The 22366-nt window shown below is 45.9% G+C and overlaps 1 protein-coding gene across 6 annotated transcripts; it reads left to right on the top strand.

The window, feature by feature from the left end:
* The first annotated feature begins 4274 nt into the window (after positions 1–4274).
* On the top strand, positions 4275–16890 carry LOC138224809 (C-type lectin domain family 1 member A-like). Of its 6 annotated transcripts, none has more exons than XM_069182884.1 (7): positions 4275–4405; positions 4911–5098; positions 7639–7725; positions 11175–11375; positions 13368–13516; positions 14535–14647; positions 15873–16890. In XM_069182884.1, the coding sequence occupies exons 2-7, from the start codon at positions 4996–4998 to the stop codon at positions 16015–16017; spliced, it is 798 nt and encodes a 265-aa protein (XP_069038985.1). In that variant the 5' UTR covers positions 4275–4405; positions 4911–4995; the 3' UTR covers positions 16018–16890. The 6 variants fall into 6 exon arrangements, 5 of the variants coding, with proteins under 5 accessions (XP_069038985.1, XP_069038984.1, XP_069038983.1 ...); XR_011183244.1 differs by lacking the exons at positions 4275–4405; positions 4911–5098; positions 7639–7725 and adding exons at positions 8163–8591; positions 9446–9535; positions 15345–15426 and having other exon boundaries at positions 15873–15928; XM_069182883.1 differs by lacking the exon at positions 4275–4405 and having other exon boundaries at positions 4699–5098.
* Positions 16891–22366: the final 5476 nt, after the last annotated feature.

The following is a 22366-nucleotide window of genomic DNA, read 5'->3' as shown; positions in this document are numbered from 1 at the left end:
TGTTGTCACACGTGTTGTCACACGCTGTGTTGTCACACATCAACTCCTCCATCACAGAGTCCCTGGACCCCCTGCAGTTCGCCTACCAGAACAACAGATCAGTAGATGATGCTGTCTCCCTGACTCTGCATACAGCCTTGGAACACCTGGACACTAAGAACTCGTATGTGAGAATGCTGTTTGTGGACTACAGTTCAGCATTCAATTCCATCATACCCAGTCAACTGGTGACAAAGCTCAGGGGATTAGGACTGTGCAACTCTGTCTGCAACTGGCTGCTGGACTTTCTTATCGAGAGACCACAGGTGGTGCGGATAGGCAATAAAACATCAACACCACTCACCCTGAGCACTGGAACCCCACAAGGCTGCTGTCTGAGTCCAAGGTTGTACTCCCTGTTCACTCACGACTGCACAGCAAGACACAGCAATAACCGCATCATCAAGTTTGCGGATGACACCACTATAATAGGCCTGATCAGTGATGATGACGAGTCCACTTACAGGGATGAAGTCGTACAGCTGCTTAGGTGGTGTCATAGCAATAACCTGGACCTGAACATAAAGAAAACGAAAGAGCTAATAGTGGACTTTCGGAGACACAGGCCACACACTCACAGCCCACTCAGTATTGATGGAACGGAAGTGGAAACAGTCACCAGCTTTAGGTTTTTGGGAATTCACATCTCTAAAGATCTAACCTGGACTGTGAACACTGACTCTATCATGAAGAAGGCTCAGCAGCGCCTTTATTTCTTGAGGTGCCTCAAGCGATGGGGGATGCCAATACATGTGTTGGTGAACTTCTACCGCTGCACTATCGAGAGCGTCCTCACCAACGGGATCACCGTGTGGTATGGCAACACCTCTTCGCGAGAAAAAAAGGCACTGCAGAGAATGGTCAATATGGCCCAGAAGATCATCGGCTGCGGTCTCACCGAGATTAAACAGATCTATGAGGACCGCTGCCGTGGTAGAATTCTGGCCATCACAGAGGACAGTCACCACCCCGGGCATGAGCTCTTCACCCCACTGCCCTCAGGCAAGAGATATAAGAGCATACGGACACTTACCACCAGATTCTTCAATAGCTTCTATCCACAAGCAGTGAGACTGGCGAACACATTTAGCCATCCCCCTCGGACCACACCTACACCATCACCATCTACCTCATTGTAATTTATTTATTGTACGTCTCCAGTCATTGTTTACACGTCTGTATTGTTTACATTCAAATGGTCTGCATGTTTACTTGCACATTGTCTATTGTTTGTTTGTACATTGTCTTGATGCACTGTTTGCACTTTGTTTTGTTATTTACACTTGTTTTACAAACGAGAGACTTTCTGTAAGTAAGAATTCCATTGTACCAGTACCGGTTACATATGGCAATAAAGTTTAAGTTCAAGTTAATCTAGCACCCGTTTCCCACTGACTGTTTTCAGTAACTTGTGTTTCAGGGTCAGGAGAGCAGGAGTATGAAGAAAGGGGTACAGAGAGAATTCGGGGAGGTGAATTCCGGGGGGAGTGTGGGAGGCAGGAATCTGTAAAGGATCAGACCGATTTCTTTCTCCTAGTCGATGGAGAGCTGGAGGAAGGGGTGATGCTGGTTTAACACTTGCTCTGGGACACTTGAAGATCAGATCCCCACAAGAGTCACTTCTTCACAAAACATAGTGGATTTTCTTTTAAACTGATCAGTTTTATTCTAAGCTAAATCAAACTGAACCCCAATGTATTTTAGATATGTAGGAGATGAATATTAGTAAAATATATTCTCTGCACACAGATCTGTACTCAGATTTCTAGCTGAATTACTCGTGTGTAACGGGTCGAGACCACAAGCTCAGACACCGACAACATGTGTGAACGAGAAAACAATTACAGGTCCCTGGAAGTCACTCGTAAGATAATTAATAATTGCTTACAATTATATAGCGCTTTTCTGGACACTCCACTCAAAGCGCTTTACAGGTAATGGGGATCCCCTCCACCACCACCTGTGTGCAGCCCCACCTGGATGATGCGACGGCAGCCATAGTGCGCCAGAACACTCCCCACACATCAGCTCTCAGTGGGGAGGAGAGCAGAGTAATGTAGCCAATTCACAGAGGGGGATTATTAGGAGGCCATGATTGGTAAGGGCCAATGGGAAATTTGGCCAGGATGCCAGGGTTACACCCCTACATTTTTCGAGAAGCGCCCTGGGATTTTTAATGACCACAAAGAGTCAGGACCTCGGTTTTACGTCTCATCCAAAGGACAGCACCTGTTTACAGTATAGTGTCCCCGTCACTATACTGGGGCATTAGGACCCATGTGTTCCACAGGGTGAGCACCCCCTGCTGGCCCCACTAACACCTCTTCCAGCAGCAGCCTTAGTTTTTCCCAGGAGTCTCCCCTCCAGGTACTGACCAGGCTCACACCTGCTGAGCTTCACTGAAGAGCGATATGGCTGCTGGCAAGATGTTGCCTAATGTTCAAATTTATAATAAATAACCTATTCTGTACTTAATGTGTTACTTAAAGCAATACGAAAACGTAAAATGAGAACGTTGTGAATTATGCATTAGTTCACGGATAACTAATAAAGTAAACAATTGCAGCGATAATGAACTCACCTGCGGCCGGTGAGCGTCTCCTCTGAGCATGTGTGGGACTCGGCTCGCCTGGCGCAGGTGAGGCTACTGTCTATGACGTAGTTATCACGTCCACAAAATGTTCCAGTGCGACTCCCTCCTTTAATGTTTATAAGAGGCTTGAGGTCTTCAGGTTTGTAATGATCTCTGGTAAGAGATTGTTCAGTATTTTCACTGTTTGCCCTTTACTTGTATTATTTAATTTTCAGTAAACCTTGGAAAATAAATAACTACTTTGTTTCTACAAAGTTTAAATGGTATGTTTAAATGGTTCTGTATGCTGAGGGGCATACAGAAGACTCAATAAAATACACTTAAGCAGCAGTTAATTCTTTATTACAATATTATACAGACAATACCCCGTTGTCCGACGTCTCAGAAATGTGTTTTGCATCCAAGCAGCTTTATTTTACACACAAACACAGTTTCAAAAAATACAAGAACAGTACAAATACTGACCCCTCCTCCAGACTCTGGACGCTGGACTGTGAGCAGTACTGGCCCCTCCTCCAGACTCTGGACACTGGACTGTGAGCAGTACTGACCCCTCCTCCAGACTCTGGACACTGGACTGTGAGCAGTACTGACCCCTCCTCCAGACTCTGGACACTGGACTGTGAGCAGTACTGACCCCTCCTCCAGACTCTGGACACTGGACTGTGAGCAGTACTGACCCCTCCTCCAGACTCTGGACGCTGGACTGTAATTAGTAGTAACAGTGTCACTCCACTGTGCTGTGAAGCTCAGTTTAAATTGCAAAACACATCTACAGAGGCCTAGAGAGCACTCTGTGACACAGAGCTCAGTAGCTCAAGTGTCCAGGGACAGATGTCATTTAATGTTTGTCAATTTGCATCTAATTTGCACATTGTTCCCTTTAGTTGACAATGTTCTACTCACAATGTGTTTATGACTTGTCTCTTACTCTTTCTCTGAAATACTGAGACTGCACTGCTCATCAGTAACCCCGGAGTGAAGGTGCTCAGTGCTGTCTGCCCTGCTTCACACAGGTGGGTCATTCTGCTGCTCTCTCATAGACTGACAGGCAGCTTTACTCAACTGTCCACTTTTCTGCTTCTTTGTATCACTAATATATTTCTATCCTGTTTGTTGGCTTGTGAGTCTTCACAGAGCAGTGGGGGGTAGGCCAGTCCCTGAGACGTCAGCCTGTCTTGTGCAGAAGATCACAGAGGGCCTTCACAGGAAACAGGTCTGGGGTTTTAAGGTTATAAGGTGCTTTTCTGCTTGCTGTGTCATTTTAACCTGTTTTATTTAAAGAGAAGTAAGATCCTTTTGTCTGTGCTCTGTGTCAGAGTCACTGGCAATGGGACAGGACTCCTCTGACTGTCTGAACCTGTCTGGATTGTTATACCTTTATTTCAGTGTGATCACTTACACGCAGTGTTTTATCAGAGATGTGCTGCCCTAGAAGATTAACTCTACATCACCCCTGAGACATGCAGTTAGTTCACCAACAGGTGAGATCACTGACTGTACTTGTCTGTAAAGCAGAGAACAGCCTGTCTAGTGATGAGAGGAGGAGGCTGGTTGTCAGAAGTCATATTCTCAAAATGAACAGCTGATGCTGAAGATCGAGATCTAAAAACTTTAACAGGCTCTTCTCTAAAGTAGAGGCTCACCTGTGTGGAAATCAGATACTGGGGACCAGTCAGCACAGATTCAGAAGAGGCAGGACTTGTCTGAGCAACTTCCTAGAGATCTTCACACAGCCAGCATCGGGAATGGACACACAGAGAGGATGATCTGGTATGGTTAGATTTTCAGAAGGCTTTTGATAAAGTTTAGCATAAAAGGTTCATTCTCATTTCACAGGTGTTAGAAATTCCAGGAAAGGATTGTGTTTGGACTGAGAATTGGTTATTAAACAGAGAGCACAGATGAGAGGTCAGTTCTCTTATTAGGATGATATAACTAGTGGAGTTTCTGCTGGTCTTCCTGATTTATGTCAGTGATCTACTTTCTGGTCCAGTTAGTAAACTAGTCAGGTTGCCCAAGATACCAAACTAATAGGATTAGTAAACACTGTAGAAGCAGCAAATGATTTTCAAAAAGTCTTGGATCTGTCTAAATATAAGTAATCTATTATGTTAACATGTAGAATCAAACGTGTGGAACTTAAATGGAGGATATTTTATGTTCCAACTGTATGTTACATGATTAGAACTGCAGAAAGGTTTGAAATGAGAAGGGGGCATTGAGTCACAACAACAGGAACTGAGAAAACTCCTCCTTCTGACTCTTCCTCGTTCAGTACCCTTCCTTCTGTCTCTGTGCGGAGAGGCAGTCCAGCGTGACGAGAAAGAGACATTTTAAAGACGCTGAGACAGTGAGACACCATGGCTGAAGATGTGACCTACGCTGACATCAAATTCACTAACATACAGGGACAGGAGAGGCCAACCATCACCACTATTCCAGCACAGCCAGGATCCCCCCACAGTGAGTACAGACCCCCACAGCTGCCTCTGACACTGGAACAATGTGATACCGTCTGTCTGCTGCACTGGAACACTGTGATACTGTCTGTCTGCTAAACTAGAACCCTGTGATACTGTCTACTGCACTGTAACACTGTGATATTGTCTGTCTTCTGCACTGTAACACTGTGATACTGTCTGTCTGCTGTACTGTAACACTGTGATGCTGTCTGCTGCACTGGAACACTGTGATACTGTCTGTCTGCTAGACTGTAATACCGTGATACTGTCTGCTGCACTGTAACACTGTGATACTGTCTGTCTGCTAGACTGTAATACTGTGATGCTGTCTGCTGCACTGGAACACTGTGATACTGTCTGTCTGCTAGACTGTAATACTGTGATGCTGTCTGCTGCACTGGAACACTGTGATACTGTCTGTCTGCTAGACTGTAATACTGTGATGCTGTCTGCTGCACTGCAACACTGTGATACTGTCTGTCTGCTGCACTGTAACACTGTGATGCTGTCTGCTGCACTGGAACACTGTGATACTGTCTGTCTGCTGCACTGTAACATTGTGATACTGTCTGCTGCACTGTAACACTGTGATACTGTCTGTCTGCTAGACTGTAATACCGTGATACTGTCTGCTGCACTGTAACACTGTGATACTGTCTGTCTGCTAGACTGTAATACTGTGATGCTGTCTGCTGCACTGGAACACTGTGATACTGTCTGTTTTCTGCACTGTAACACTGTGATACTGTCTGTCTGCTGCACTGTAACACTGTGATACTGTCTGTCTGCTAGGCTGTAACACTGTAATACTGTGATGCTGTCTGCTGCACTGGAACACTGTGATACTGTCTGTCTGCTGCACTGTAACACTGTGATGCTGTCTGCTGCACTGCAACACTGTGATACTGTCTGTCTTCTGCACTGTAACACTGTGATACTGTCTGTCTGCTGCACTGTAACACTGTGATACTGTCTGTCTGCTAGGCTGTAACACTGTGATACTGTCTGCTGCACTGGAACACTGTGATACTGTCTGTCTGCTAGACTGTAACACTGTGATACTGTCTGTCTGCTAGGCTGTAAAACTGTGATACTGTCTGCTAGACTGTAATACTGTGATGCTGTCTGCTGCACTGGAACACTGTGATACTGTCTGTGTGCTGCACTGGAACACTGTGATACTGTCTGTCTGCTGCACTGTAACACTGTGATACTGTCTGTCTGCTAGACTGTAACACTGTGATACTGTCTGCTGCACTGTAACACTGTGATGCTGTCTGTCTGCTGCACTGTAACACTGTGATACTGTCTGTCAGCTAGACTGTAACACTGTGATACTGTCTGCTGCACTGTAACACTGTGATACTGTCTGTCTGCTGCACTGTAACACTGTGATACTGTCTGTCTGCTAGACTGTAACACTGAGATATTGTAAAGGGTCTCGGTTGTTTAGCATTAGTTATGAACTGTGATGTCATGACAGTATTTGTTACAAGTAGTTCAGAATTTGAATTTTCATGAAAGTTTAGGAGGCCGGACAACAGTCCAGATCTCCCTCTCCTCTGCTAATCTGTGCTCTAATTCTCCATGATGTCATTTCCTGAAAAAGCAGGAATGATACTGTAGCCTGTCATTGTAGTGTGCGATCAGGTCATATTGTAGAGATGTCTGAGTTCTTCACAGGAAGATTCCACTGAATTTAAACAGTTAGTCCTGGCAGATCTGTGTTTCCCAGTCCAGAAAGTGGTCTCTGGTGAGGAACACCTGACACAGAGTCCATGAGATCTTATTTGTGGGTTTGATGGTTGAGCTACTCACACTTAACACTGGCAGCTCGTGTACAGGTGACCTTGAGATGTGATCAGGTGTTTGACTGCACATTCCAAGCTGGGTTTCTTCCCTCCCAAACTCAGCTGTATTATTAACAGTCGAAGCTCTTCTGACTCCAGAGCAGCTGTGGGAGTCTGGGATGAGCTGTCCTGCTGTGGTGTTGAAGCCGATACCCTGGCTTCTCTCAGGACACAGCTGGGTGAGCTCCTGGATCAGTGAGCTCCTAACTACTGAACTGCTCTCGTTTCTCACTGTTCTTCTGTGTGGATGTGTTTTATACAGTAAGAAACCTGTGGAGTCTCTGAGTGAAGATGCTCAGAACAGACATATCCTGTAACTCCTTAGTGTGTCTAAGATGCCTTAAACTTGTGCACAACAACTAGTTTCTAAATTACATTGCACATATTGTTATAGAGACAAATAAATGTGACTGCACATAAATACTTTTAAATCATATATCTGTTTGTAACCCTTCTTCTATATAAAGCTGACACGACTGTAGTTTCCTGTTTGTTGTCTTGTGGTTTGGTTTTCTGCAGTATTTTCTCTCTTACTGCCCAGAGCTCTCGTTCATGTGAAGTCTGACCCCACTCTGACCCCACTCTGACCACAGCGCAGGACGGGAGCTGTGTCTCCTCCTCACCCTCCCCAGCTGTGTGCCAGGCGGTCAGAGTTTCTTTATTAACCCGTCTCTCTCTCTCTCTGTCTCAGCCCAGCCCAGGAGCAGGAGGGGTCTGCTCATTGCTCTGGGAGTCACAGTGTGCCTCTTGCTGGCTGCAGTCGCTGTCGTGGGGATCTGTAAGTCTAACAGTCCATCATGTCCTTCTCACAGGGAAAAGAGTGTGTTTGAGAGTCACCTTCTTCATTCTCATCTCTTCAAGAACAAGAGACTCTCACCACTGGTGCTCACTCTCTCTTAGTGTGACTGTCAGTGTGCAGGCAGCCTGGCCTGAGACTTACAGCTGATCACAGTGTTTGCAGGCTGCAGAGGAACAGGTAAAGGTTTATTCCTGCTGAAAGAGAAGAGAAGAAACACAACGTTTTGGCTGTGGAGTCTCAGGTGTCTCTTGTTCCTGTGCATGCTGACACAGCTCCCTGCTGGAGTCGGGACTGGATCTGACTGTCAGCCTCACAGACACTATCCAGGAACACACTGGGAACACACCTCCTGCTACTGGGCTGGACAGAGTCCAGAGACAGGTTGTGCTGCTGTGCAGTACAGGAAACTGACGCTGCGCTGGGAGAGTGACCAGACACTGTCTTTCTCCTGCTGTCTCTCTGCCTCTCTCACTCTGTGCCTCTGTGAGTGTGATGGTGTCTCTCTGTCCTTCTCCCTCTCCCTCTCAGTCTAGTGTGTCTGCAGATGTTCCTCTGTCTCAGGCTGTGCCAGCGTCTCTCAGAGGGTTAGAGAGAGAGAGAATGAGCAAGAAGGAGAGGAGGAGGAGGGGTTTCTGAGTTCCTGTTTGCTGTCCAGTGTTTTAGTGTCACTCTGACCTGGCAGAGACTCAGTGTGACTCAGTGTCCAAACGTCTCACTGGACCCTGCTAATACAGTCAGATCTATGGACACAGACAGTGTTTACACTGGGCTACAGAAACCAGCACAGGACGTGTACGAGACTGTGACCAGGAGAGCAGAGAGAGAGCCAGGAGGAGAGCAGACCAGTGAGTACAGAGCTGATGCACTGAGACACTGAGACACTGAGACACTGAGAGACTGAGACACTGAGACACTGATATACTGAGAGACTGAGACACTGAGACACTGAGACATTGAGACACTGAGAGACCGAGACACTGAGACACTGAGACACTGAGACACTGAGATACTGAGACACTGAGACACTGAGACACTGATATACTGAGAGACTGAGACACTGAGACACTGAGACTCTAGCACAATAACACTCTGATACACTGATACACTCACACAGTTATACTCTGATACACTGGTTCTGTAACACACTGATAAACTCTGACTTACTGTCGTCTGTCTGTGACTCTGACAGCGACTCACTGATACACAACAAGACAGAATGAAAGACCTGATCAGCTAACTGACACAGTGAAAGGTCAACACACCTGCATACTGACAGTGTGTGTCTGCTCTGCTGCACTATTTCACCTTTATATCTGATCTGTTCATGTCTGACATTTTATTCTTTGTGTTTCCTGGTCTCCTTGGCTGTTTCTATCTGACTCTCTTTGTGATCTCTCTCAGTCAGTCAGTCTGCACCGGTGGGTCTTCACTCTGACCACAGTGTATTTTCACTCCTCAGTGGTCAGTCACATGACCTCTTCACAGCTCTGGTGTGAGGAGACGCCTCTGTCAGCCCCCCTCCTGAAGTGTCTCACTCTGAGCCTTCAGCTGCTCACACCCCTCCTCCACAGTCAGTCCCAGTGACACCCTGCAGCTCCAGTCAGGGTGTCTGCTTGAGCTCCACTTCTCCGGCCACTCAGAGTCCTGCTGTGTCCAGTCTGTGGGGAGAATTCACCTGTCTCCCTCTCTCCCTGGCCAGGACAGTCCAGGAGTAGGAGCTGTGTGTCCATCAGCCTGGGAGTCACAGTGTGTGTCTTACTGGTCACAGTCATTGCCCTGGGGAAAGTCTGTAAGTCTGATAGTCGCTCCTGTCATTTCATATGGACCTGTGTGAATCTGTGTCTAATCTTACAGTGATCAAATGGCTTTGATGTCTGAACAGCAAGAGTGGCTACACACAGTCACCCTTCTCTTTTATATGTGTCTGTGAAGCAATACCAGATATTCTGGGCTCTGATCAGCCTCTGGATATCTGCTGTTCAGGACTGTGGCTCCAGGCTGTGAGCTGCTGGGCTCAAGCTGCTCTCTTACTGCATGAGACAGGAAGAGACTACAAGTCACATGACCTGAAAGTCCTAATTGCACAAAGCCAGTGAAGTGTTTAATTTCTCAAAGTATTTTTAACACCACAGTTGTGTTTCCTGAAGGGCTGTAGCAGTGTGAAGTGTTGAGGTTTCTGTATTTCAGCTCTGTTGCTATGGTGACGTTCCTCTGGTCATTCAGAGCTTCTCTGTGGGGAAGGTTGTGGTTTTGTCTTCACAAGCTAAAACAGAAAATAGCAGTGAACAAGACTCATGATTATAGAGAATAGAGGTATAAACACACTATAAACACACAGAAAAGGTTGAGAAAGATATAGTGTTATTACGAGCAGGATTTTAACTGATCTTTCTACAGTATGTATGTAATTACAGAGCCTAGTGTGTTGGGAAGTCCTCATTCAGAAATGATGTCATATAATACAGTATAATTAAAATAATGTTTACAGAGAGTTACAATTCAATATTCAATATAATGATTTAATTTACATTGTTCACGTGTTCAATCTGTGTTCATGATCTTGAATTACCAGCAGGTCTCAGGACTCTGGAGAGTCCTGTCTGCACAGAGCAACACCTGAGAGCAGGAATCAGTCTCTCTCCTCTTCCTTGAGCTCCTGCTGAGGCTGTTGTGTCCTTCCAGCAGTGTGCTGACCAGAGCTGAGCACAGTGTCCTACAGGGGGTTCACCAGTGTGCTGACCAGAGCTGAGCACAGTGTCCTACAGGGGGTTCACCAGTGTGCTGACCAGAGCTGAGCACAGTGTCCTACAGGGGGTTCACCAGTGTGCTGACCAGAGCTGAGCACAGTGTCCTACAGGGGGTTCACCAGTGTGCTGACCAGAGCTGAGCACAGTGTCCTACAGGGGGTTCACCAGTGTGCTGACCAGAGCTAAGCACAGTGTCCTACAGGGGGTTCACCAGTGAGCTGTAAACCCTCATCACAACCTCCCTGGGTTTCAGCCCCACTCTCTGTACACATCCCAGCAGGCTGTGCCCAGGCTGTCTGGATGAGGACAGAAGACTCTGCAGGAACACACAGGTCCTCTCAGGCGGAGCTTCCTGCAGCTCCCAGTCCCCCAGGAGAGCTGTCTGCTGTAGCTCCTGCTTCCTGTGTGGATCGCTGTGCTCTTATCTGTCCTCATCCAGACACACACCCTTTCTCAACTAGCACTGAAATACTCATGATATTAATTGTAAATCATTAGTTTAATTAAATAATTAAGATCAGAGATGCACAGACCAGGAGATGATAATACTACTGAAGTGGATCATTCCTGTGATTGATAGATCAGGCAGACAGAGACGGACAGCTGATATACAGATGACAGGGAGACAGATGAATCTGGTTAATTAAATGATGTTGTGTGTTCTGGGGCTGTGACCTGCAGTGTGGAAACAGAACAGCTCAGACTGGGAGAGAAGACTGGAGAAGAAGGAGGAGGAGCTGGAGAAGATGAAGTCGGAGCTGGAGAGAAACCAGAATAAATCTGCGACACACTGGAGTGAAGCTGAGAGATACAGGAGTGAAGCTGAGAGATACAGGAAACAGCTGGAGAAGTTCTGTGTGGAGCCCTTTACTGGGAAGACAAGTAAGTGTGTGTGTGGGAGTGAGAGTGTGTGTGTGTGTGGGAGTGAGAGAGTGTGTGTGTGTGTGGGAGTGAGAATTGAGTGTGTGTGGGAGCGAGAGTGAAGTGTGTGTGTAGGAGTGAGAGTTGAGTGTGTGTGTGGGTGTGAGAGTTGAGTGTGTGTGGGAGTGAGAGTTGAGTGTGTGTGTAGGAGTGAGAGTTGAGTGTGTGTAGGAGTGAGAGTTGAGTGTGTGTGGGAGTGAGAGTTGAGTGTGTGTAGGAGTGAGAGTGAAGTGTGTGTGTGGGAGTGAGAGTGAAGTGTGTGTGTGTGGGAGTGAGAGTGAAGTGTGTGTGTAGGAGTGAGAGTTGAGTGTGTGTGTGTAGGAGTGAGAGTTGAGTGTGTGTGGGAGTGAGAGTTGAGTGTGTGTGTGGGAGTGAGAGTTGAGTGTGTGTGTGGGAGTGAGAGTTGAGTGTGTGTAGGAGTGAGAGTTGAGTGTGTGTAGGAGTGAGAGTTGAGTGTGTGTAGGAGTGACAGGTCTGCAGGGTGAAACAGCAGCAGAGAGGAGAGAGAAGACCTGTTTCTTGGACAGAGCTGGTCTTCAGGTTGGTCTGGAGCTGCACTGACAGAGCAGACGGGTCTTCAGCAGGACTGTGAGCAGGGAGGGGTCTGGTCTGTCAGAGGAGTGAGAGGGTGACAGCAAGAGCTCTCTCCCTTTCTGTTTCTACATGAACATGTCGAGAATTTATAACCATCAGGACAGCTGGACTAGTGACTGCTCTGACCCAGAACTGTGTTGAGATCTTTCAGAAAGCAGCAGCAGTGATATCTGAGCTCAGTTCTTGGTGCTGCTTTTGGAAACAGGTGTTTTTTTATAATAATGGTCTTGATTTCTGGACACAATGAGCTGTAGCTGGTGAACTAGCAGCTGTTCTGTCTGTGAGGAGCCCAGCTGTGCTCTGTAGGACTATAGGAGAGGAGACTGAGTGTGGAGACTGATGGTTTAGTGTGTGATCAGCCCTGAGAGTCCTGTGGTGTAGTGAGTGTGAGGGGTTGTGTCTGCTGGCTGTAGAAAACGTCTGTCCGTTTAACTCTACATATGAGCTTCAGTGACAGTGAGTGACAGTGCTCTGCTCCAGCCTACAGAGCCCTCTGTACACACCTGTACACACCTGTAACATCTGTACACACCTTAACATCTGCACACATCAGGGCACCTCTTCCACCAACACACAGGGGGCGCTGTCTCATACACTGGTAGTGATGGAGACAGAATTCTCACCTCATGTGTGTAACTGAGACACAGAACAGTCCTGTGATGTTGATGTTCTACACTGTGATTGTGAAGGTACAGGAAGTGACTCTACTGCAGTGTGTGGCGAGAGCTAAGACTCCTGGGAAGGTAAGATCACATGACGAGGGTGTAGAAACCCCAGTCTCAGCTGGTGCGGGACTCTCCTGAGACAGACTGCAGCCTGACTCCAGGTCTCAGCAGGAGCTGGAGCTTCTGCTGTTGGTAAGAGACGTGTTTGAGAAGACAGACAGACTCTCAGACATGAGGATAAGAGCCTCAGGGCTGTTCTCTACACAGTCAGTGACAATCAGGTGGAGACTCACTACTGACCCGTCTGTCAGTGTGAGTCTCAGTGCTGCAGGACTCCAGGAGAAACAGTACAGGAGCTCAGTGGTTCAGTGTCACTGAACTGAACTGAGAGAGTCTGTACAGAGGAGAGTCCTGAGGAATCCCTGAGGCTCAGTCAGTATTAATCCAGGTGATTCCTGTGTGTCTGTCTGTACAGAGGAGAGTCCTGAGGAATCCCTGAGGCTCAGTCAGTATTAATCCAGGTGATCCCTGTGTGTCTGTCTGTACAGAGGAGAGTCCTGAGGAATCCCTGAGGCTCAGTCAGTATTAATCCATGTGATTCCTGTGTGTCTGTCTGTACAGAGGAGAGTCCTGAGGAGTCCCTGAGGCTCAGTCAGTATTAATCCAGGTGATTCCTGTGTGTCTGTCTGTACAGAGCAGCAGTGCTGTCCAGAGGGATGGAAGGAGGGAGACAGTGGAAGATGTTACTACGTCTCTACAGACCAGAGATCCTGGACATCTGCAAATCAGTCCTGCTCGTCAGCGGGAGCTCAGCTGCTGGTGATTAATGACAAGAGTGAACTGGTGAGAACAAGAGATTCACCATAGTCTCACTGAGGGAGAGAGTTTAGTTTACATTCATGAAACACTACACTGAAAAGCCATTCCAAAAATACAAGGAGAGTTTTAATGGTCTAAATAGGTTTTTAATCCTCCAAAAATATGCTGAACTGAACCCAGGGCCACACTGCTGACCACTGCAGCACCTAAGACTTTACCAATCCCCCTGAAACATTTTCCCCATCACCCCTTCAAAAAAGAGGTTAATCTGTGTTTCCACTTCCAGAGTTTGAAAAGCAGTGACTATTTCCCCTGTACAGCCTGTGTGTGAACAGAGCAGAGTGAGCAGCAGTGTGAGAGATGAGAGTGTGGGGATGGATCTCTGCTCTACAGCTCATAGGCAGTGCTGCCCAACACCAGGCACAGTGAGATCATGCCCACTGTGTGCTCAGATACAGTTTCTGATCTCAGACCAGCCCTGTCCCAGGAGACACACTGCCCAGCTGACACCAGACCCACAACCTCCTTTCCTGCTGCTCTCACTGGCATGAAGGGCTGTGACAGTGTGGAACCAGCTACCCAGACAAGCCCCATCAGCGGGACGTTTAAATCTGGAAAAGCAGCTGTTTCCTGCTCACAGCTGCACGTTTTCAAGGAAACCCAGTCAGACACAGAGATAGAAAATATTTGGTTAGAAGAGGAACTGATGGAGTTGAATTATTAATCAAGAAATGGCTGAGGTACTGTAATGAAGAGATGTTTATACATCCCAAACTGCCCTTGATGGTTACTGTCTGGAACAGTAGAAATGAAAGGTCTCTAGTAAAGACCTCTAACCTGGTCTTGACTCTCAGTGATGATGGGAAACACACGTTCTGATTGTCTCTGAATCCAGCTAATGAGGCTGGATATGTGAGCTGAGGTCACTCTGTATGTGTTCACTGTGAGTCTGTTCTCTTTCGTGAGGAGAAGGAAGATGTGTTCAGGTTCAGGTGTTCGGGTAGCTGGACTGGTGCTGGTGTTTCTCCATGTTTCTCTGCAGGAGCTCCTGGGACGTCTAGTAAAGGACAACAGTTACTACTGGATTGGTCTGAGCAGGAAGGAATGGGGATCTCAGTGGAGATGGGTTGATGGAACAGTCCTGGACAGTGAAGTGTAAGTGTGTGTGTTGTGTGTTGTGTCTTGTGTTGTTTGTTTGTCAAGCCCACTTGATACTGGATGGTACATAAGCAGTTTCAAGGGTGTCACTGGGTCACTATTACAGAAACATGGTTTAGATACTGGAAAAATAGAATGTGGATTCTTACAGAACATTAACCCACAGCACTTAGTCAGAATACACAGCCAGAGATGATGAAGTTCCAATTACTGCCATTAAAACAGATTACAGACCCCAGTGTATTTCACAATAAGAGTAAAAAAAATGCAATTTTTAGGAAAAGCCAGAACATCCCATGGCAGAAATTCTCTCTCAGTGTTGTCATGCAGGAGGACTGGACTTCAGCCACACGTTTCAGTCCAGGTCTCTGCAGACAAGAGTCTCCTGAACATCACAGCTGTAGCTCCTCCCAGCTGTGTCACTTCAACCCCATCGAGAGACTCTCCAGCACTTTGTCTTCTGGAAATAATCTCAGAGACATAACAGCCTGGACTCACCTGTGATTCACATACACTCCTGCAGGAGACATGAGAGAGAAACCCCAGGCACACGTCTCACAACATCACAAGTTTAAGATCATGTCTCCACTGAAGTCAGATACTGTCTGACTGCTCTCATCTCACACACAGCCTGTCTGTCTGCAGCTCTGAGTCTGTTCTCTGAGTAGTGAAATTCACTCTGTTTTCCCTACAGACAGATGGCCTGAATCAGGTTGACAATCCTAATTCACAAAGCAAAGGGACTTTTTATTCAGGAGCAGAATCTCCCACAGTCAGTGAGTAATTCAGGGGGCCTGAAGGAAGAAGCAGCTCTAAAGTGCTCAGAATGAGAACAAACTGAGCCCCTGCAGTGATCAGTCCCACTGACCTGTACACTGCTGGTGTTTTATTGGTACTGTGGTGGAATCACTGCTCTGACTGTGTTGTGTCTCAGGTCCACTGACTGTGTTTTCAGAGTCTCTAACTGTGTGGCAGGAAGTAATTCAAACAGACAAGTAAATATGATCTAACTTGTAAGAAACTGTAACTTGCTGAGTAAATCTTATTGATCAAAGAGAAAAGTTAACATGAGCTCCTATGTGTCAACAGCAATGTGAGGAATAACAGGACAGTTTTCACAGAAGGTCTTCTCTGAGACAGCAGAGGGAGCTGGAGAGAGAGGTGCTGGTGTGTTGAGGTGAGCAGACTGGCTCAGTGACTCTGATCTCCTTCTCTCTCACAGGGTCACAGCTGATATGAGTTTCTCTGGGTACTGTGCCAGTGGATACAGAAGCCAGGGTTCATTTACTGTGTATTCAGGAACCTGTGAAATACCTCTTCTCTGGATCTGTGAGGGGGATGCTGTGACAGTCTGGCCGCCCCCTTGAGAGAGAGACAGTGTGTCTGCTGGGACTCCTCTGCTGATTCCTGGAGACGATCCTGGTCTCCTGTCTCTCCACTGGTCCTCACTCTGTCTCTCCTTCTGTCCTCCAGGCTGGGGACACCAACTTGGGGATTTTATTCCAACGTTTTTAATTTTTTTGCATTTTTGAATTTTGAAATTATTTTTGTCAATGCTTATTTCTCAAAGGTAAAATTTCTGTTGTGTATTTTACAGATTATATTGTTAATATTTTGTATTTGAGACAATCCAGCCTGTGTGAAGATGTCTGGGCTGTCTTGCTGTGTCCAATGGGACTCTGTGTGTCTGTTGTCTCCTCTGGACTGTCAGTGTTCATGGAGTGAGGATCAGTTCAGTCAGTATTAATGGAGCGAGGATCAGTTCAGTCAGTATTAATGGAGTGAAGATCAGTTCAGTCAGTATTAATGGACTGAGGAGCAGTTCAGTCAGTATTAATGGAGCGAGGATCAGTTCAGTCAGTATTAATGGACTGAGGATCAGTTCAGTCAGTATTAATGGAGTGAGGATTAGTTCAGTCAGTATTAATGGATAAAGGGAGCTTGGTCGTCTTCAGCCAGGGAGTTTCACAGAGCTGTGTCCAGCACCAGTGTGGGACGCGTCTGTCCAGCCAGGTTCAGATGAAAGACAGGGCTCAGCCCCTTGCACAGAGCCGGAGTGGAGCTCTACAGCCTGGGCAGTGTTTCAGGTCACAGGGGGACATGGACACTCTCCTCACACACAGGGGACCAGCAGGGTCCAGCCTCCTCCCACACAGGATCCAGGTTACCAGACTGAAAGGAGAGTTGAGATATTACTAATGTTCATAACCAGCCTTGTGGAATACAGAACCTAAACTGCATCTTTCAGTTGAATTGCTGCCTTTTCTTCGGTGCTGAATAGTGACCTGTAGTCCCAGCGTGCACTGAGGCTCCAGCTGACATACTGACTGACCTGCTGTCTGGTCAGTACAGGACCTGTGGACAGCTGGTCAGAGAAAAACTATAGAAACAAATGAGAAGTGAATAATGACAGACAAGTCTGGATAGTGGCACTGATCATTCTGGAGTTTATTTTCATCACTCAGTTCACACAGCAGTAGAGGTTGTTGCTCTCAGACTCTGTTCTGTCTCTGGGGCTCCTGTGTCTCTGGGGCTGATGGGCTCTTTCCCTGCTGATGAGAATCGCCCCCCAGCCCCCAGGCCTGACAGTCTTGAGCCAGAGATCACAGGGTGTAAAGGGATAGAAGACACAAGTCCAGGCCAGACTGGCCCAGGAGAAACCCAGTCAGTGAAGCAGTGGGAAGTCAGAATGAACACAGTGACACCGAGAGGCAGCCCTGCTGATGGGAATGGGGAGTATGAGCTGAAGCAGGCAGGGACACAGGGCAGTTTAGTTTAAAGCTCCACAGGCATCATTGTCAGCAAACAGCCACACAGGGAGTGTTCAGGAACAGCCAGAGAGGCAGAATGAGGGTCTCAGGAGCAGCACTGGTGCTGCTGGATACTAACAGGACAGCTGCCCTGGGGACGAGTGGAGAAGCAGCAGGAAGGTCAACAGCTCCTCCTCCCTCTAGAGACCCAGCCAGCGGCTCTTCCCTGGGGAGGCTGAGCCCCCTCTGCTTGGCCAGGAGAAGCCTCTGGGATGCCCTCTGCTGGGCTGACAGCTCTGGCCTCTGCAGACAGTCCTTCCTCTCTTTCTCCAGGGGCGCTGGGCAGGACCCCACTGGGCCTCTGGGGCACCACTGTCCACCCTCCTCTCTGGGACACAGAGATACTCCCACACCACTTCTAGACACTGGGCTCTGAGCTCCCCACTGCACTGGAGACCCTGGGCTCCCAGCAGACTCCTTCCTCTCCCCCTGCTGGCCCTGACCTGGGAGAGGCCAGCCCCTCCACAGCCCTGAGCTCAGGGTCCTGCAGGCTGGAGCCAGTCCTGTCCAGAGCACCAGCAGCTGCCACACCAGCTGGGCTCCTGGTGCAGAGAGACCCCCACACCAGTCCCACCAGCAGCAGGATGACTGGGCCACAGCCCCACACTCACCTGCAGGGCTCCTGTCTCCTCCCTCTCAGACAGGCTGGGCTCCAGCACACTGCTGGCTCTCTGCTTCAGGCCCGACTCCCTCTCCTGAGCCCCTGTGGGTGAGCTGTCCAGTCACAGGGCTCCAGGCTGCAGTATTGTACATGACCACTAGAGGCACTGTCCCACTGCACCACCACACAGGGTAGATCCTGGCTCTGGAAAAGGACACATGACCAGTATAATTCTAAATCATAACTTATTGCAACTCGCTATACGATCGTTTTAAAATGGGATATTTCGATATCGGCGGTTCCTCTGGATATTAAATTAACCACATTTACTACATCTTTAAATATGGACATTTATTTTAAATGGTCTTAAATTGTTTGGTTAATTCTATTATAAATTCTATTACAAGTCTATTATAAAGCATGTTATTAACTGTCATTGTTGTGACTTGTTCTTCAAAAATACAATTTACGTTTGAATATGTGGACTTCGGAGATGTTTTTGGATATTAAAGTGAAAACGTAAGAAAGCCCGCAAAGTCAGTGAATTAAAAAAAAAATAATAAAATGAAGCCTATTGATCGGGCTACAGCAGGGGGTGTCGATTCCGATAACTGTCCGCCGGCGGCGGTGGTGATACACGAGTCTATGGAGGGCTGGTTCACAGTGCAGTAGTGAGGGTCTGGTGTGTATTAAACACCCAGATCATGTGACTGGGGTCTGTACTCTCTGTTTTTGAATAAGAAGATCCACAGCCAATCAGATGCCTCGGTCCAGTTGCCCAATAAACTCAGAGTTTCATGAGAGGGGCGGGAATTTTAAATGTTTTTTTGTTTTTTAAAAAAGTTATTTATGCTTAACAAAAGAACAAAAATTACAATACAAACAAGAGTAAATATAACAATTCCAAACAAAAATATCGTCAGGGGTACATACTACTACATAAGATTCAAGTCATGAAAAATGATTAAACAAATTAAATAATAATGTCTGCACTGCTTTCATATTTTTGCATTTCGAAATAGTCTGCAAATACCCCTTTACTTCCATTTTAAACTACTCAAACACAGGGTACCTCCCAGACCACTTCATTTTATGTATGTGATAGCGTGCCAGTATAATAATTAAATTTATTTCAAAGGAAATTTTTATATTGTTTTCACTGGGGCTGAAACTTAACATAATATATTTTTCAACAAAACAAATATCAATATTGGTTTCTTTTTTAATATAATTCTGCAACTTAGTCCAGAACATTTTTACCCTGGGACATAACCAAAACAAATGCTGAATAGTTTCAGGGCTATTGTCACAAAACACACATTTGTCATCTATATTAATTTTAAATCATTGGGTAACAAGAGTTTTAACTGGGTAAATTCAATGAATTATTTTGTATGAAACCTCCTTAATTTTATTGGTTATACAATATTTATTGGGCATCATCCAAATTTTTCTCCAATCAATGCGCTTTCCAAATGTGGAATTCCAATATATTGTAATCGCAAGTAAATTATCATTTTTTTAACAGGGATCTCAAAAATTGGTTATTACATCCACAACTCACAATATCCTTTCCTTGTAGTCTAATATGAGCTGTAAATTCTTCCAATGTTTCTAAAGGACTACTATTACAACTCCTTAAAAGAGTTAATATTTCCCCAGAAATCACATTAATTACAGTAAAATACTGATCCAAAGTAATAGAAATATTATATCTATTAACAAACTCGGTGTAACTATATATTTTACCATCAGCCTTGATTAATTGTTTAATCCAAATTATATCATTCTTGACCCAGTTTTAAAAAAATAAGGTTTTATTTCAGATTTTTATCTATTTGTTGTTCCAGATAGTAAATCTATGTGGGGAAAAGTTATGTTTATACATAAGTGACCACGTCAGAAGTACTTGTTTATGAAAACTGGCAAGTTTCAAGGGGATTTTTCCAATGTCAAAGTTACACTTTAGTAAAAACTCTAGACCCCTACTTCTTGAAATATCAGATTGGGGATTATATGCCATACACTTTGCTTATTTTTTAAATAGTTTTGTATCCATTTAATGTTAAAAATAGCATTAGATGTCCTAAAGTCTAAAGCATTTAAGCCCCCTTCTGCCTGTGGACGACAAATAATTTCTCTTTTAAGATAATGGGGTTTATTCCTCCAGATAAATTTGAAAAGTTTGGAGTCAATTTTCGTAATAGTTGCAGGTGGTACATCCAGAACCAGTGAAGCATAAACTAATCTAGATAAACCCTCAGATTTAGACAAAAGTATTCGACCATTTCAAGAAAGGTCTTTTTTTTTTCAAATGAATGCATAATTGGAGAAAAGTTTAGATCATTTCTAATTTTTTGATTTTTGGAAATCTTAATACCTAGATATTTAACTACATCTTTTACAGGAATATTACATACAGATGAAACATCACAGTTCCCAAGAGCCATCAGTTCACATTTTTTTAAATTAAGAGAAAGACCAGAAACAGAGGAAAAAACATTGATACACTTAATTGCCTTCTCAATCTCTGCATGGTTTCTTAAAAATAGCGTTGTGTCATCAGCTAATTGGGAAAACTTAATCTCTCTATCCTGTATTTGAATACCCTGAAACACATCTTTTTTTATATGAATAGCCATAACTTGTTTCAAGTTTCAAGTTTATTGTCATTACACTCATATACCTGGTATATGGTATAACGAAATGCTATTTAGCTAGCTCTCGGACATAAGTAGTACAAAGAGAGAAACAAATAACAACAACAATACAATTGTGTAGCAAAAGAAAGGCAGAGACAACAAGCAGTGTGCAAAACAACAAAAAGGTAACAGGTTATGTGCACAAATATGCATCAACAGAATGAAATAAGGGGATAGAAATGATGGGGAGTGAACTTTTGACATGTGTGGTAGAGGTAGATTTTCAATGTGTGTTTGGGTTTTGGTTAGAAAGAAAGGAAGAAGGCACTGTGAGGTTCAGATCATAGGTGAGAGTGAGAGACCTGGGAGTTTAACACTTTGATAGTGCAGGGGTAAAAACTGTCTCTGAGTCTGGTGGTCCGGGCCCGAATGCTCCGGTACCGTTTTCCAGATGGTAGCAGATCATAAAGTCTGTAGCTGGGGTGTGTGGGGTCTTTGATGATGCTTAGAGCTTTCCTCAAGCACCGTCTGTCATCAATGTCCTGGATAGATGGGAGGGTAACCCCAGTGATGGACTGGGCAGTTTTCACCACCCGCTGTAGGGCTCTGCGGTCAGCAGCACTGCAGTTGCCACACCACACTGTGATGCAGCCTGTCAGTGTGCTTTCTGTAGTGCATCTGTAAAAGTTAGTGAGGATCTGGGGACACATCTTAGCCTTCTTCAACTGTCTTAGGAAGTACAGGCGCTGTTGAAGAGCACACTCTTACAGACTGTGAAGAGTCAGAATCTGGCTCTGGGATTGACAGGGTGAGTTGGTTTAGATCTCTACACCCTGACATCACACTGACACTCCTTCACTACAGCTGCAGCACTGAAGTCCCTGGTGTTGATCTCCTGGAAATCTCACATGTACAGCTCCTCTCTCCTAGTCTGTAACTGTCTAGAGCTCCATCTTCTGTTGCTGCTTTACCTGTATCTCTGTCACCACTAGCCTCCTGTTGCTACAATAGTCTGTCTCTCCCACTGCAGAGCAGTCTGCACTCTGCTTCAGGAGTGGACAGTGACTGGGGAATTAGACTCTCTGCCTGTCCTCATCTCTCTCTGTCTAGTCTTCATGTCCACCAGTGAGTGTCTGCTCCTCTCTCCTGTATCTGTCCTTCCTGTTGGTGTTGATCTAGAGCTCTGCCTGGATGTGCTGACTTGTGCTCTGCTGTGTCTCTTCAGAACTGACTGCGTCTCCCCCTGCCCTCTCTCTGCACTGTCCTGCCTCTCTCCTTCTCTGCCTGCTGCTCTGTGTGTTACTGGCACCCCAGCTCTGCCTTTCACACACACTATTCAAGAAGGTTTGCTCTTCAGGCTTCAAGTATATTTATGTTGAGTGTTTATTTATCACAGGTTGACAGACTGGAACCAGGCTGGAGTGAATTCACAAGCTTTGTTGAAAACTGAAAAGAGACTCATATCCCCCAGATCTCCAGGTGAGCTCTGCACAGTTTCTCCTGTTTCCTACAGCAGCTTCTCCCAAAGACACCTCAGCAACCCCACAGTTAGAACTAAATCTCACACTTGTCACTTTGTTGAACTATGAGCTATATTGCACTTTACAGGTATGTGATCTTTATTGTAAACTGTCTGAATGCTCAGGTAATGACTCCTCAGTGT

The sequence above is a fragment of the Lepisosteus oculatus genome, chromosome 23, assembly GCF_040954835.1.
Source record: "Lepisosteus oculatus isolate fLepOcu1 chromosome 23, fLepOcu1.hap2, whole genome shotgun sequence".
Lineage (NCBI taxonomy): Eukaryota > Metazoa > Chordata > Actinopteri > Semionotiformes > Lepisosteidae > Lepisosteus > Lepisosteus oculatus.
The sequence above is the reverse complement of the archived record's forward strand: the minus strand, read 5'-3'. Positions and strand labels throughout refer to the sequence as shown.